General features: G+C 34.0%; 2 protein-coding genes across 3 annotated transcripts; both read right to left on the bottom strand.

The window, feature by feature from the left end:
• Positions 1–761: 761 nt before the first annotated feature.
• Positions 762–5,033, bottom strand: LOC114736345 (chloroplastic group IIB intron splicing facilitator CRS2-B, chloroplastic-like). Of its 2 annotated transcripts, none has more exons than XM_028924135.1 (9): positions 4,973–5,033; positions 3,251–3,472; positions 3,087–3,171; positions 2,920–2,987; positions 2,750–2,800; positions 2,591–2,664; positions 1,900–1,958; positions 1,737–1,813; positions 762–907 (listed from the first exon to the last, which is right to left on the bottom strand). In XM_028924135.1, the coding sequence occupies exons 2-9, from the start codon at positions 3,461–3,463 to the stop codon at positions 791–793; spliced, it is 744 nt and encodes a 247-aa protein (XP_028779968.1). In that variant the 5' UTR covers positions 3,464–3,472; positions 4,973–5,033; the 3' UTR covers positions 762–790. The 2 variants fall into 2 exon arrangements, with proteins under 2 accessions (XP_028779968.1, XP_028779969.1); XM_028924136.1 differs by having other exon boundaries at positions 3,251–3,467; positions 4,973–5,006.
• A 4,080-nt stretch (positions 5,034–9,113) lies between these two features.
• On the bottom strand, positions 9,114–11,966 carry LOC114736346 (uncharacterized). Its single transcript, XM_028924137.1, has 4 exons — positions 11,766–11,966; positions 10,502–10,562; positions 10,225–10,408; positions 9,114–9,466 (listed from the first exon to the last, which is right to left on the bottom strand). Exons 1-4 carry the CDS (start codon positions 11,877–11,879, stop codon positions 9,424–9,426), a joined length of 402 nt encoding a protein of 133 aa, XP_028779970.1. The 5' UTR covers positions 11,880–11,966; the 3' UTR covers positions 9,114–9,423.
• Between the last annotated feature and the right edge of the window lie 5,474 nt (positions 11,967–17,440).

Raw genomic sequence — 17,440 nt, forward strand, 5'->3', positions numbered from 1 at the left:
GGAGAACAATCTTTCACAATTGATATTCTATCACTTTTTCACCTCACACCATCTTGTTTAGATAAATCTAAAATTTACAAAGATTTATATTCTGCATTTACAAAACCAGAAAATATAATGAATAATTGTTCATTTGCTTGCATCTTTAATTTATTAACTTGTTAATTAGTAGACTAGCTAAAGGAATTGAAATACATAAAAAAACTCCTTTGTGAAACAACTTAGGTTAAATTACTATACTATATTAGCTTAATTTAGTTCTTTTGAAGAGCCCTACGACAAAGCTTTTTCACATATAATATAAATCAAATTATTATTAAAGTCCAAATTAACCTATTTTTTAGATTTAATTGAAAAAATTATTGTCCAAAACCAAATAAATCAAACTATTTTGTGAAATTTAAAAAATAAAAAAATATTTGAAATATCATTAATAACGCAAAGGAATTAATAATATTACAATTATATAAAAAAAAAAGTTTTAAAAAATAAAAAGACCTAAATGAGCCGGCCCGTTTAAGTTTTCGGCCCTACAAGACCAACCCTATTAAGCCATTTTCCATTTGAAGAGAAAAATTCCAAGTCCGGCCCTCACACCCGGCTTGTTTTCCCTACTCTAGTTACCTACTGACTGAGGATATACAAGAAGGATGCCAATGCCATCTGTCTTGAAAATGATTGGTTATGCATTTGATACAAGAAGGATGCCAATGCCATCTGTCTTGAAAATGATTGGTTATGCATTTGATAGAAGAGTTGATTTCAGCCAAAACATTTGAGGAAAAAAAATTTAAACTTTGTGGTACTTATACTTCTGCCCCAAATTGAATCTATTGACATGCTGATTGAAGCCATTGAAAACTAAGGTTCTTACAGCTTCAACGCCTTGGTCCAATGCATCATCAATCTGTTAATTTAAAGCAACGAAACCAAAGTAAAATAAACAAGAGTGACGGAAAAAAAAAGGATCTGCAGCACTCAAACAGTACCGACAAATCAATCATAAATTAATAAAATTTAGGGACAATCACCGGCAGTTTCAAAGAAAAAATATAATTACTCAAAAAAATCCAATGACGAGTAAGTAACATGTACTTTATTGTCATTTCTCATACTAAACTCATCATTCAATTGTTATAAGGCTTTTGGGTAAGCACATTCCTTTTTGTTGGGACCACACGGGGATTTTCCCTAAAATCTACAGGAATCCAAGCTATGCATAATATATAGGAAGTATGGATCACAGTGCTCAGGACAGAATCCGTGTTTAGTTTGATGTAAGAGATCAATATTTTTCTTTCTGCAAAGATGTTACCTTCCTTCTATGAAAATAGACTCTCAGCTTATTTAAAAGATGAGCAAAAAGGGTGTTCGTCTTTAATCCAGACTGTTCATATGCGAAATGAAATCCGATGCAAAATGTATCAAGTGTAAAATGGATATTTTGTTAGATAAATTATGTTGCTATGAAGTAGTTACATTTTGTTATGTAAATGCTCTCAGACTCACTGTATATATATCTCCTTTGATCAATAATAAGATAAGTCATTTTTCCGAATATTTTTTTGACCGAAATTTTTCCGAATATTCAGTTTCAAAATGAAAAAGTCTTTTAATTGCCAAGTTAAAAAATGATTGCTAAAACTTAATAAGAACAAAAAACCTGCAATCTTACACTATCCATATAAAATCTTGACTGCCCAAATCTTATCTCCAAGATAAACACAATGTATCACCTGTTTACGCTCAACTGAACCGAAGCGTTGTAGAAGGTAAGCTTTCATGTCCATGTTTCCAGGGGGATTACCAATTCCTACAAATACAACACCTGTTAAATCCAATACTGCTGAAACTGATATGAATGCAGCATTTTTCAGTAATAGAACACAAGGAATTTACCGATGCAAAGTCGAGGAAATGCACGAGAGCCATCCAAATGCCCAATTACATTCTTAACTCTGTAACAATCTAACACAGGTTACATAACTCTCATGGTATGATTTGCTGGTGGTTTATGGCGAGTATAGAAAAATATATTGCTACTGATATCTAAAATAACTTACTGTCAGAATGGTTTTGCCGTGATGCTTAGGGTAAATTTTGTTTATTAGATAGAGACCTAGGAGCCTCACAAAGTAAAGAAAGCAATAAAACCTCCTTTTAGAATCTTCGGTGTTTCTCCACAACCACTACATACCAAATCTTCACCATCAAAAGGGTAAAGTTCCTTCATCCAGTAATATAAGTCCCAATTTTGAAAACCACAAAACCCAAGGAAATACTAAAATTTAGGAGATACGTAAAACTTTGTTCTTTTCTTTCCATTCTTACCCTCAAGTAAGTGCCATGGGAAAAGAGTGCATATTTAAATATCAAGGGTGAGATAGGTAATTTAGATTTTTCATAAGAGGTATTTTTTGAAACATGCACTGATTACGTCTGAAAATTCCCATCGGGACTTATATTTTGAGACAAAAAAAAAGGCTGAAAATTGGGCCCTATTTTAAGGGACAAAGGAAGCATTTAGTTTTGACAAATTAGAGAGGACAAGAAATTGTTATAAAACATGTTAGAGGCAATTTAACATTACCCATTGTGATGGCCATGTCCTGCTTTAGGTTGGAGCCTTAAAATACCATTTGGAAGGCTCATCTCATCATAAACCTATATTGAAAATACCACAAACTTGTTAACCGTCACTATTTTATCAAACATTACTTTGAGCGTAGCAAGGTACAGAAAAACATACTAGTAAAATATGGCGCAAGGGTACTTTATAGTATGCAGCAAGTGGTCCGACCTTCAAGTACAGCACAAAGAAGATTATTACGTCAGGCACAGGAATTCACCTAAAAAGCCACAGAACAAATATTCTTCATATGATGAGAAATAAGACACATTATGTGATGGAAAACAAACCGATTCCCCACAAAAGTTCATGTATGTTTGAGGCTTTGCCAACAAAATTGGTACTTCTCCTATTGAGCCTGTACTGATCACAAGAAGAAATCTGAATCAGTAAATGGGGAGGTAAAAAGAGGAAAGAAACTATAAACACACACACATAATGGAAGTAAGTAATGCACCTATTCCAATCAAGGCTTTTGATTGAATTGTGTTCATCAAAACCCCTTCTGCCTTGGAAATTCTGTCAACCATTTCAAATCCAACCTAATAGAAAGAAAATTATAAGAACAGACACATATAAGTACAACAGAACAAGCAGCATCACATATTGGTTAACACTTACATTGTGCCTAGTGCCATGGTATTTATTTCCAGGGTTACCCAAGCCAACTATGAGCCATGGTGTATATTCCACTTTAGCTCCATTGTTGTTTTCCGGCACTGAAGAAGGAACTGAGCACCTTGTTGCAACTGAATGCTTTGTTATGTAACGAGGAAAATGCAGTTTGCCTGGATAGGTTACACAAAAGCTTGGGGCAGATGCTGCATACAACATTGACCTACCCTAAAATGAAAAATACAAATGATGATAAAAAAATCACTTGATCAAATAGTTCAAATTCCTCTAAATTACACCACACTGAGACATTCCAAACTGAGAAAACTGAGTAATACATAAGGGAAAATAAAGTTTGTGGAAGCATATGGGGCAGAAATCTCCAACTACTGCTCCCTTTTTCAATCCCCAACCTACCGGAAACTTCAACAACTAAGATTAGTTTTGGGCAAAAGTATAGACTTATGTCTCGTAAGTTTAAGGTGAACTTAATTTCAACCCAAATGTTTTATTTCTTTCACTGAAGGCCTATTTTACTAAAAAAAATTTCAAACTTGTCCTGAACCCTGCTCGATCATAAACACAAAGAATTTGATTATTCAGATCCTATGTAGCAAATCAGTAAGTTCCACCAAGCTACATTGTTTTCAATTTCTAACCGCACCAGAAACAGAACTTCCTAAATTTAACTTCAGGATTGTCAACATGGCCTTCCTTCTTCATCCCAGAGTTTCCCTGACCATCAGCTTACCTTGGAATTGATTTTTATCTCTCATAGATTCATCACATAAAACAGATTGGATTGTTCAGTTGGATAAGTTTCTCACTCCTGTGAAGCTAAAAGATCCTCATTTATTTTACATTTATATCTAAATTCCCAGCTTGCTGATTTGAACCATCATTGAGCAGAATAAGAAGCAAGTAGCTGGTAACCTGAACACAAATCATATTTTGATTTTCAGGATATACATCTGAAAAATATTTCCAGCAACCCATGCATCCTCCAAAGGCTGCCATTGTTGCCAGCAATTTGTAATACTTCAGATCCACGACTTACTCCATTATATTTAGTTGGAAATGGTTTTACATGGGCTTCAATTAAAAATGGCGTAGTTTTATTATTTCATTCATTTTAACCTCTTTAAATGTACAAACTTCAAAGGGAAGATTGGAAATGAAGAAAGTTGGGGCTCCGCTAGAAGAGAGTCAAGAAAATGTTAGGAAGCATGGACGCTAAGACAGTCAGGACACGACAGTAAAATAGGAACAAAAACTTCAAGTGTTCATATGCAAATTAATGAGCCGTTTTATGTCTATGAAATTATAACTAAAACTGCGACACAACCAAAATTTGAATTCTCTGACATTCTGAAGTCTCCATGCCTAACAGCTTCCTACACATTCACTCAGGATTTGCTTATCCTTTAGAGCTTTCAACATGCTCTTGCTCGGATATGAAACATTGCCAAATAAGCCATCTCGAATTTTTACTACCTCCAATAAGCAGGTTGTTTTCAAGAAACAGAACCTCAACGAAAGAAGAGTTTAGGGATTAAGAGACAACAGCGGTGGATGCAGGTAAGATTTGATAGTGATATGCTATGCAACAGAGATTAGTTTTAAATTCTCAAAATTCCCCACAAATTACCCTCAGCAAATCCTATGGGTGCCGCGTGTTAAGAACGAAAGGACGGAGACTGAAGCGAAAACGAAAAGGAAGATGCTAACCTGAAATGGAAGATGCAAAGTTGCAGCTTTTGAAGCTTCCTTGGCTTTCCCGGTCTATTTCGTAGGATGATAAGTCTGAGAAATTGGGTAGAAGGATTAACTTTAAGCGAACCAGAGGAGCGTGGGAGTTCAGAAGTACCTGGGAAGAGAAAAATCTGTTGTGGCAAAATCGGTGCGGCGCTTTAAAGTTTAAATATCTTACGTATTATTATAATAATTAATAATACCTCCGGTCTAATTATAAAAGCTAATCGATTAATTTGAGAAGATTAAAAAAATGAATTAAATTAGTTGTTTGTAATAAATAGGTATTGTCTTTTCTAAAATATCATTACTAATCAAGTATATTATTGGCTAGAATTACTATTATTAGAAGGATTATTTTGAAAAAATTGAATAAATATGAGAGATAAAGTGAATTGGGGTGTTATAATTAGGACCAAAACAAAAGTTAAATAAGAACTTATATTAAGAACCAGAGGCAGTATTTGTTTTTTTTTTTTTTTTGTGAGAATTACAATCAGATCTTAAGGCAGGCATTTAATTACTTTAAATTGATTGACAAATAAAGAATAAATAATGACAAGTTTCACAATAACATGTTTAGGCTATTCACTTATTTTCAAGATTTTTTATAATTAAATTTTTTTTAGAAAATATTTAAAAAAATTATAATTGAATTTTCAAAACCCTAAAAGATCATTTAAATTTACAAAATTCTAAACAAGTTATAATGACTAAATTGAAATTTTGACATATTTGTTGAATTTACAATTTTACCTTTTAATTTTTAAAAAAAATCTCAAAGTCACAATCACTAGCAACCGGTGCTGAAGCTTCGGCCGTCGGCTTTTTTTGTTTGAATTTTTTAACATTCGCAACTTGATTACCAACTCTTATAACAATATTCACAGTTCCATTAATATTATTTATCATGTGTTTTCTAGGTTTTTAACTGAGATTTTTTAAAATATTTGTAACATTATTGATACCTCGTGTTTTTCAGGGTTTTAAGCTAGAAATTTTTTAACATTTGTAATATGATTGACAATTCATATAATGTCATTCATAATTCTATTAACATTATTAACTATTTTATATTATATATTTTTAAACTTAGAGAAATTCTTTGACCAAAAAAATTGGAAAAATTAATGAATGGTTAACCTTATGAAATTTTTTTAACACTAATAACGTGGTTAATAACTCTTTTTATGAGTCTCACAGCTCGATTCACGTTATATGACATGTTTTTAAATTAATATTACTAATTTACTCTATGTTTTAATTTAATTGAATAAGTGAATATTGGGGTGACTGATGATGGTACTTGAGGTTTTTGTTAAAAAAAAAAATTAAGAGCAACATTGTAAATTTATTAACATTTTAAAATTTCAATTTAGTTATTATAACTTATTTATAATTTTGTAAATTCAAGTGAAATTTTGAAGTTTTAGAAATTCAACCACCAATTTCTTTTAGAATTTTTTTGATAAGTCCCTTTTTTTTGGGAATTTTCCTTTTTTTCACGTTAAGAAAGTTAAAAATTGATACTAGCAATAATGATACTAACTACGGATTCTTTTGCCAGGTAGAATTAAGTGGAAAATACTTAATTAAGCAAGATTAATGGTTTGAACTTTATAAATGTTAAAAAAAATCGTTATTAGAGATATTACAATTGGGCTTAAAAATAAGAATAACAAATTTTCGATTATAAAAATCTGATATTTTTTCTTTAATAAGTCTGTTTCTTATCAATCAGCTTTAATATTATTTTTGAGAAATTAATGAGTTGGTTTGGCACTGATGTACTCTTTTTTTTTTTTTTGTGGTTCTTATCACTATGATAATGCAGTCATGCAATAAGAATTTAAACCAACGAAACATGTTAATTCAAATAGGGATCAGTTGCACCGGTAAACATGTTTTAAGAGACCACTAATTCCAACCATACAGGTCACCGGTAAACATGTTATATTTAATAGAATCAACCCCTTTTTAATTTTTTTAGAAAGGAATTTCAAATAGGGATAAATGAGTAATTTGCCTTGGCTGAAAAATTATGCATGCAAGAGTTAACAAATAAATTGTATATGAGAGAAGAGACCACTAAAGTAAAAAAATTGAAATCGTTCACCTCATGAACAATTTCACTTTTTCGACGTCACACTCAAAAAACAGTTCTTTGAGTGAACGAGTTCTGCATAAGTTTAAAATTGTTCCTCTAGTGAACAATTGGCATTTTGAAAAATAATTCCCATCATATAGCATTTGGTTTAGGGTAATGTCAAAGGAAACATTGAAAAGGCCAAATGACATTAAAAACAAAAGATCAAGTACATCATAAGGTAATGTCAAAGGAAACATTGAAAAGAAATTAAGGTGTGTTTAAATAAGTGATGACAAAACTGACTTTTATTTCATCTGATTTTTGTAAACGTGGGTTAAAGTAGAAGTTAATTAGTGTAATATGATTTATATTTGGATTAATTTTTATAAAAGTCAGTTAATAAATTAAAACTTATTTGGATAAGTAATAAAAAAACAAGTTCAGATATAAAATGATTGAAAATGGTACCACATTCTCCAAACTAATTTGCTTGATTTATAAATTTATTTGTAATCTAGTAATATATATAAATATTTTAGAGAGATCATGTAAGATATGATATAATCAAATAATTTATTTAGCTTCTATAATTTCTTCAAATCCACTGGGTCTTATATTGGGGATTTAACACAGCATATCACATGTATATAATTTGATAAATTTAAGAAACATAATAAATGAAAAATAATTAAATTATTACCGGAAAAAAAATCATATTATTAGATTAAGATAAGACTCACTTATATACTCTTATTATTCTCTTCATTTTCATTGTTTCTCTCTCTGCGTTAGACACGGAGAAAGTTAAAATCCCACCCAAACAACCTTCAGTCTGGAAACAAGTCTCAAACTTGTGTTTCACGGGGTCCCAGACACGTTTCCTCGTCGAAATGGCAATCCCAACACGCTGTCAGTAATTACAAATGAGGGAGAATTAACTACAACTACATTAAAAATACTACCTCCGCTTCTTAATATAAGATTCCGTTGACTTTTTATTTGGTCCTAATTATAAGACCCCAATCCATTTTATCTCTCATATTTATATATTTTTTTTCAAGATAATCCTTCTAATAATGATAGTTCTAACCAATACATTTAATTAGCAAGGATATTTTAGGAATGACAACACTTATTTATTACAAATAACTATCTTAACTTACTTCCTTAATCTCCTCAAATAAGTCAACTGGGTTTTATAATTAGGACTGGAGGTAGTAATAAACAAAGGGAGAAAGGCAGAAATGTCTTCCAAAAAAACATTTCCTGTGCCTATCCTTCTATTAGCCACTTGATCAAATTGTTTAATTGACACCAAGAGTTGTAGTAATGTGGTTCCAAGAGAAAATAGTGAGGATTCAATGATTCAAGAAAGAATGAAACGAAGACACTTCTAACATGATCACCTCTCTCCTCAAGCCCATTGAAAATATTGGAGAGGCTGACCTTGAAAACACACCCAATAATGTCACAGAAGAAGACACTTCTTGCTTTTGGCTGTATGTAATATTATGACCCAACCATTAGAATTAATGATTGGGTTCAGATGCAGAAAATAGCTAGGAGCCAAATGTGAATTAACTAGATTATGAGTGAAGGCTAAATTAGAGAAGGACAATAAATTCTAGATATCTCTCCTGCGACATTGAGAGGATTTGAGATACTCTTCTCATGTCATCTAAGCCTATGTTTCTCTTCTCCACATTCATGCGTATTTGGTACTTAATTAATTTAGATTCAAATGTTAGAAGATTCTAAATAGATATACCTCCTTTAAAGTAACTTCTATTTAAAAAGTTAAAATTACGCTTTTGTTTCACAAATATTCAATTTTTTTACGCGATCTAATTATCATTAATACATTAGCTGTTCTATTATTGTTAGTACAGCACGCTACTAAAGCTTGAGATTAGTAATATGCAGATAAGCAGATTTTCATCAACTCAAGTTCATGAGGCACTTGAATCAGCTGATCAACTCTTAGATAGTGATCATTTTTTGCCTCATAAATCCTCGCTGGTATTTTTGTGTCAACGTGAAGTCAAGAAAAACTTTCACATAGGGGCAGTTAGTATCTCCCCATGGTGATCCAAGTCCTTTCTGACGAATATCCAATTCAAAATCTTCCGTCTTATACACATTATAAATACCAAAAAAGGGTACAAGAACATGGACAATTACAGTATGGTAGGATACCATAAATCCAAGAACATGGACAACTGTTTCCTTCATATGCATTGCATATGCAACACCATCACTTCTATAAGCTCCATGGCTTCCATCAAAGCTCTAACTTCAAGGATTCCTCAGTCCAGTTCCATGGTGATATGTCTACATATTACATGTTGGATTTCCTTTCCCATCTCTCCTTAGTATCAAGCCTACAAATGTGACAACGACAATTATTGTGAACAGATCACATGGAGTATACAAAATCCAAGCCAGACAAATCAAACAGATAAATTATGAGAAATTGGTAAGGGTCCTATGCATTGCATGGAGTTAGAGAAACGAATTGTACTTGACATGGCACATAATAGTAGGGCAGTAAGACGTCCAATGCAACAACCGTTTTAGAAGGTTTTTTAAGTGATTAAAAAATTCAGTGCGGTAGATGAAAACTGTAGGAGACAATTATACTTAAACAATTTAACTATACAATCCAGTTAAAATTTGTGATGTATAACTTTCTCAAAGGTACGATTGTCGTCCTTACAAGTTTCATCTTCTCACTGAATATTTTAGTTCCTAAATAAAAAAGCCCTAAAACCGCCGGTGCATTGGACACAGAAGGGCAAACGCCAGACTATATGAGATAACATGTCCCACAATTTCAGAGAGCACATGAAGAGTTATGAAACACGCACAGCATGTCAAAGCGTTAATGACACATGGCCAGACACATTTAATGTATTTCAGCAGACTCTTATCCGCCATATGTTTCCTTTCAATTAGGACGTGTCTGGAAAGTTGTCCATACCAATTACCATTAGTTTTTCTTTGGAAACTTAATAGGCACCTTTTACGTGCATCAAGAACATGAATTGTAATGCTAGAACAAGCATATTTTATTCTAATCATCAAGAAATGAGTGCTAATTGATAAAAAGGGGAAATCAACCAGGTCAAGTAATACCCACCCCCAATGCAATTTCTGTCGCTTCTTTGATGTGTAATTCATAGATACATTATCCTGCTCTATGGAGGATTCCTTTTTGTTATCATAGACTTCACAATTCAAAAGACTCGGCTCCTTGCTATCAACATTTGAAACTTCAGAGTCTTGGATGCTGAAGTCATTGACTTTGGATGTTTTGGCATCACCTGCAAGACACGAAATTTCAGATGAATATTAGAAGTTAAATAATATTTAAAAAGTAATAATAATAACCTCAACTATAAAATAACCAGAATAACCTTTGGCTTTTGCATTATTCTTTGACTTTGATTTTATCTGTAAGCGCCTCCTGTGCAGTTCCTATGACATTTAAATTTTCAGACACTATCAGTGAGGATAGTAATAAACATGTAAGTAACTACATAAATATAGGGGTAGAATTGATTTACATTAAGCCCCAAAAAAAATGACAAAGAAAATAATCTTCAAGCACCGACTAAATCTTCCCAGCAGTGAATACCCAGATTCCTAATCAAAATTTGCATGTTGCACTCAGACATTCAACATTATAGTTTTTAAGTCAATAACACGAATCTAGCTATACAACAGCAACAGCTACTTAGCGGAGACAGAAGCAAGAAACAGACATTTCCACCCTCCATGTCAACCAGTGAACTCAAATTGTTTTTGTCTAGGCCTTTTATACAAGAGAATTATGAAGGAACAAAGAATTATTCCGTGGAACAGCCTGTTAAGACTTGTTGGGTGGCATGGACTTTGCCTCAACACTAGGGAGCAGTTTCTCCTCATATGATTATAAGGTTTTGGCAAGAAAAAGAAAATGTTCAAGGAAATGCGTTCAGACTAGATACAACAGAGAAGAGTTTCCTGGTTTATTTGGCTGGAAAAGAAGCTGAACTCTCAAAGGACATCTATCTACCCTAACATTTGTTGGTTAGGATGGTTTCTACGGCCTAACTTTGACAGGTTTTAAGGGAAATCTCTCTTATCCGTATGCAAAGAGAATGACTAACCTTGCATAATGCCTAAGCTATTGTTGCCTTTTTCTGTTCTTTTCTTCCTCAGTTCCTTGTTTTCCTTGTTATCATGTAGGATAATTTATCCTGCCACAAATTTTGTACCTTTCAGTTCAGGAGTACAGCTAATATTTCTCTTGCAGCAAACTAAGGGTCTATCGCATATGCTTTTTTAGCCCACAACAAAAACCCTCTTGGAAGTTCCATCAAACTATTGGAAGCCGAAAACTTATTAACGCCTCTAACAGATCATTGCAATGAAATGGATACATGTCGCACTCAATTTCAATATAAACATCAGCATGAAAGTAATTTTTTTCCTGCAAATATGGAAATATTCTTTCCTTTCTTTGTCGCCATTATCCCCAGCAGCAAGATGCATAAAATTCTCCAAATTTTCAAATGATGGAAATTCTGAAAGGCAGACGTACTAGACGAAACTAGCCAGATCACAGAAACATCGCGCCTAATTATTAATTAAAAAAAAAAGAAAAAGAAAAGAGTCATGAGAAAGAGACTAGAGTACTCGGAATCTTAAAAGCTGTTCGGAAGTGAGTCCTCTGGCTGCGAAATTGGGCCGTAGACAAGGCGTTGATGCGATTGCTGCTTCTCTTCTCCGATCCTCTTCTTCCTTTTCCATAGCCGAGTTTTCCCACCGTCCCCGACTCCGTCGGAAAAGTTCATCGCCGACACATAACAGCAAATATCGGGCGGAAATGGAAAAACAAACTTATGGAACGACGTCGTCTTAAAGTTCGCTGTTTTCCTTTTTCCCCTTATTTAAATAAGTAATAATTAAATAAAAATTATAAATTCACAAAATTCAAATTAACTAGATAGAACCCCGTAGGATGCACGAGGCAAAAGGGAAGGAAAGAAGAAAAATAAAGGAAACAACAATTATTGCTCGAACTGGAAGAGATCAAGATTCTCTGTACTCCAAGTCGAAAGGGATCTCAAGCTAAATATTTTTATATCCCGGTCGTCCAACATAATTCATCCTAATATAAATGTGCTTATATGAAGAATTTGGTATGATTCGGGCTACAATAATTCTATCTATGTGTCCAATCTTTCTTTCCTATTAATTAAAATTTAATTCACAAATAAACTCATATATTATCCAAGTTTATAGACCGTTTGGTTCAATTCATTGCAAACTTACCATGACAATCATGATTATATGTCAAATAGTTGACGGTTTGGTTGCTTTTTTAGTATGATAAATCTTTGCATTAGTAACAATGATTACCAAAAGTTTGATAATTCACATTCATACCTCCCCATGAACTTCTAACTCACATGATACTCTACCCTTCCTCTCACAGAGGAGGTTGCGGGTTGATGAGTGTGCATATAAGGGTGTGTGGGTCCCTCTCACTCTTATATTGGGTGGGGGGTGTTGAGGTGCCTAAGTATCAATGTTTACTATAAATCTATTCCCCACGAAGCCGTGCTCCAACACCCCTTAATATCGGCTCCTAACCTATTTCACTGTTCACAAGATGGTTTTCAGCTCATTGAAAGTGACATTATCTATATATGGCTCTGTGTTAGCTGATGACGATGTTCTCTCCAATGTTGGGCTGCGTGCCAATACTGGCTCGTAGTTAGTCACTGTTTCTCCGATTGGGCAGTTTCTCTATCTTCGTAATGTGTGTGCGCTGATATTCCCGGTTGCTGCTCCTCATGATGTGTTTGCTGTGATGGTGTGCTTCATTCTATGTGCTCCTTTCATTTGTTCTTCTGATCTTTTGTCGAAGGAACTTGCACTTGATTCGTCCGCTAACGACCCTTTCTGTTCTTATATTCAGTTTATACATTTTAGTTTAATGGAGGACGTCTTTTTCGCTTGTGAACTGATGCGCCTTAGATTTCAAAGGGATTTCAACAGGTATGTTTGGTGATCATTAATGGAGTACCATAAATGTCATAATAATTCCTTCACCGAGATATTGAACTGCTTCGCATCGTGTCCGTTCACTGATACACATTTTAATAGGGTACGATTTATCTACCTGTTAACTGATCTGTCTCATACTTCAGAGTTGTTTCGATTTGATTTCGATTTGAACAGGTATGTTTGGTGAGCATTTATAGTTCTCCATTTAATGTGTTAAAAATATATAGACCGAGTTACTGAAGCTTTTCACAGATTCATCTCCTCCTTTTGGTCGTTTCTCTCCTTCCCATCTAAAGAACGTTCTCCTCTCTATATATACATGTATGTGTTGTTGACAACTTAACTCTGGTCACATTTACTGTCTATATTCTTCTCCTGTTGAGGTCTTTGAGATGGCATTCGGTCCTGCTGTCACGATTTCTCAGTTGACTGAAGGAACAGAAGATAGAGTCCTCAGTGTGAAGTTGGACAGGATAATAAATCGGGAGGTGGTGGTCAAGTCTCATTGTCACAAAAGGCTTGTCAAAGTTCTGGAGTCGATGGATCTGGTTTTATTCGACGGACCTGTAAGTTCACATCATTTTTTTTCCTTCTTTTCTCTTTTCCTTCATACCACTGTCTAACGCCACCTTGTCGAAATACATGTACAGAACACCAGGATCCTTTTAAGGCTATTGAGCGATGAAATCATTGATAGGAATGCATGAAGACTATTGAATGGTTGTTGTTACAAGGTTGCTGGGTTTCTTGTGAAGTCAGGGGGCGAGGGTGTTCATCACTCATTTCATTTGGTTGCTATGACAAGGACGTTGATCACTGAAGGCACTGACATCTTTCCAGCCTATTGTTTTTCTTTCATGTGTATATCTGATGTTCTGTGGGGTATCCCTGCAGACTGGGGTTTGATAGGTCTGGGTTTGATGCATTATTTTTTTGTAATCGATTCCTATGTTATGTTTAAGTTATATTCAACAAATATGGTGGTATATTCAACAACTATTTTTTTCCATTTCATATATCTAGATGTCTGTGGGATATTCAAGTTCATTTTTGAGACAGGGTTATCCAAATAGGAAGGTCTTAACTCTAAAGCTGCAATCTTGATGCTAAGGGATTCTTAGTTGAGTGTCTAACATATCGGCTATTCCCATATATCATTCGATCTTTGTTTGGTTCAATTTTTTTTTCATGCTTTTTTTCCAGCTGTAATGCTATCTCTTTCATTTCTCTCTACAGTAATAATGAGGTGACTATGATGCTGCACGGTGGTTTGGTGGAGACTGCACTGGCCAAGTTTGAGGGACACATGGATGATGAAAATCTTTTTGCCGTGGTTCAGTACGTTGTTGCAATGGGTCATGGCTCTCGAGGTATGCAGAATCTCAATATGTGAGACTTTTTGTTTATGGTTATGCCTTATATTTTTACATCCATAGGATAATATGATTTTACTAAGCAGGTGGTCCTATGTTGCACTCATACTTCGATGCCACAAGGGTTTTTGTGGATGAGAGCTGGCCAAAGACTCAGGAAGTGAGGACGGAGCTTTTTTGCTGAATCTTTGTCTTTTTGTTAAATGCAGCCAAGTGTTGTGTATAACTTAATATTTTTTGATGGCTGCAACTTATGGCTCTTGCATAATACTATGTTATAATTATTACAAACTTAGTTTGTTGTGGTTGATAGTACTTCCAGTTTGGGTTAATATTTTGTTACCTGCTAATGCATCTTAGTGGTTTAATACTCATCATTCGGCTATTCACAGTGTGATATTTTATTATCTTGACTACAGTTATAGTTCTATTCCCAGATTGGTGTTTTATCATGATAGTTATATTTATATCTGTTTGTTTTGGTTTTTCTGAATTTTTTACATAGACAATTGAATAGTTTTTGCCTTCGGTTACAGATTTTTCTTACAATCCGAAAAAGGCTATTGGACAATAACCTGCTTTGTTCTTGTATTAGAAGGCCATATATGCGTACAAGTAATGTTTGTGACACTTTATCTAGAAATGTGATATTATGAGTTATATAAGAGGTATTTTTGTCACGGTAAACTATCAATTTGTTTAGAAACATTTTTCTGCACCGGTGCAATTGATCTTAGTACCACTAGAAGGTTGTGTTCGTCTCGGATAAACATCTACATTTATTCACAGAAATACTTTTCCAAGTTGATCTTGCTTATAATTTTGGTGTGATTCGTGTGCTGGAAATTATTGATAGAATAAACAACTCACAACAGTTAAATCTGTGAATGATATTAGGTAAATGATATTTAACTTAAGATGCATATATTAAAATTTTGTTTAAAGAAATACATTCACAGGTGTGAAAAGATTTTTTTGGTAAGTTGTTCTTGGTAAATATTAACCTTAATTCCCTTAAATAATATGTTGTGTTTAACGTATGGAGAATCTGATGTGAAGAAGCTTGAACTCAATAATTATAAATTTAAAAGTGAATTCGGTAACAGAGGAACTCTATTTTTAAGTGCATATGATTTGGTTTGTGTTTTGTGTTTGCATTGGTCATGTAGTTAGGATGTCATAAAAAGTCCACTAAAATGAAATCCACAAATATGCATTGAGACAAATAACACGTTGGTCACCTAAATTCAGTACATGAGTGGGAAAAAAAGCATTAACTCACATTAAGAGGATGAAGTTGCTAGATCTAATTACTGTTGGGGTTCTTAATCACACGCGACGAATCCAAGCTCAATGCCAATTTCTAAAGATGATGGGAGAATTTGTTCGTAGTCCACCACTGGAGCATCGACCATAGTAGCTTGGTCTACTGAAGTCGAAGTCTCATTGTGTTGGGACTGATTATCTTCGATTTCTGATGTGTTCTCTTGGACGTTCAGATATGCAGATAAGAGTGTTGTGACCAAGAGTCTTCTGTGCCTTCTATGAACGAGAGTGATCTTCATGTAGGTTTCAGACCATAAGTTAAATACAAGGAGAGGTTTCCTTGAATTATTAGGGTAATTGGCCCAGCAAAACTAGCTGTACATTCTTATCCATGTCAAGTACCTATTGTTTCTTCTGATTAATGTTGATTCATTAATATCCCATGAGGGGCAACAGAAGCCTTCATTTCTCATGATCCCATAAATGCACCGAAACAGAACATATTGTGGACCAAACCATGTTACTGAACCTTCGCAAGTCTGCCCTGTTTGAGTGATGTGTAAGGATATACCGGAGTTGAGGAGGTTTGGCCCTGTAGACACTTGAAGTGGTCCACAGGTGATTTGGATGAAGATAAAGCCTTTCCGGCGCCATCTTCTCAGCTGAGAATATAGGTGGCCCTCATTGAATGGGTAAAGGATATTCATCCCTGGGATGGTTAATTTGCTATGATGAAATGAATTTATCATCTGTGGGTTGTAGAATATAAGTACGATGGAGCTTGGTGGCCAGGTCATGGTTTAGATCAAAGATTTTTCTGCTTTATATTAATGGTTGATGTGACTTGACTGAACATATGTTGTCTTATCTTCACATGGGGTGCCTTTTTTTGCCTTTTCAGTTCTTTTATAAGTTTTCACAATTAGGGAAAGTAATTATAACAGTAACAACATGGCAGTCAACGTTGTCCAAAAGTGGTGAAATCTTTTTTCTGGGCATCTTTATTGAAATGCATTTCTGTTTCCTTCTTTACTTTTATTCAAGGTTTCCCTTTTAGCATAAGTTTATAGAGCTAATAAATGTAGGCAGTAGGCCAGTACAGCCTATGATGACTATAAGATTTTTAAATGTTAGGCTACATTAAATCATCTATTAAGTTTTCTACTTATATCTGATATTGATTCCTTTAATTGTTATGTAGTTTTATCAATATTATTGCTGTTGGTCAATTTAAGCAAAGGAAGCATCTCTATAAGATTTACATGACAATTTTTCCATTTAATGGTTCAAAAAAAGGACTGAATAAGAAATTTTGATGTCAGTTGTCTGTGTACATGGGGGTTTGCATTTTTTAGACAATTGCACCTTTATGCTGGCATGTATATGTCGTTTCTATCTTATGTATTTAGGGTGAAGTTAGCTTTTAGTTGTTTGTTCATAAATTCACTTTCCTATTTAGCAGATGGTTTGCAGTGAGATACTTTCTTGGCTTTATAGGGCTGAGGCTGACAACACAGGTATTGAAATGTACTCATGGTCCAATAAGTCATTAATGCTTCTGCTTTTCTTCCCTGTACAATATTTGATACTGTATGACGTGGCATTGAATGAGATTCAGATGCCACCATGCGACAATGTGCATTGATATGTGATGGAACA

Source organism: Neltuma alba, unplaced genomic scaffold (genome assembly GCF_004799145.2).
Source record: "Neltuma alba isolate B1F8T4 unplaced genomic scaffold, ASM479914v2 tig00013329_pilon, whole genome shotgun sequence".
In the NCBI taxonomy this organism is placed as follows: domain Eukaryota; kingdom Viridiplantae; phylum Streptophyta; class Magnoliopsida; order Fabales; family Fabaceae; genus Neltuma; species Neltuma alba.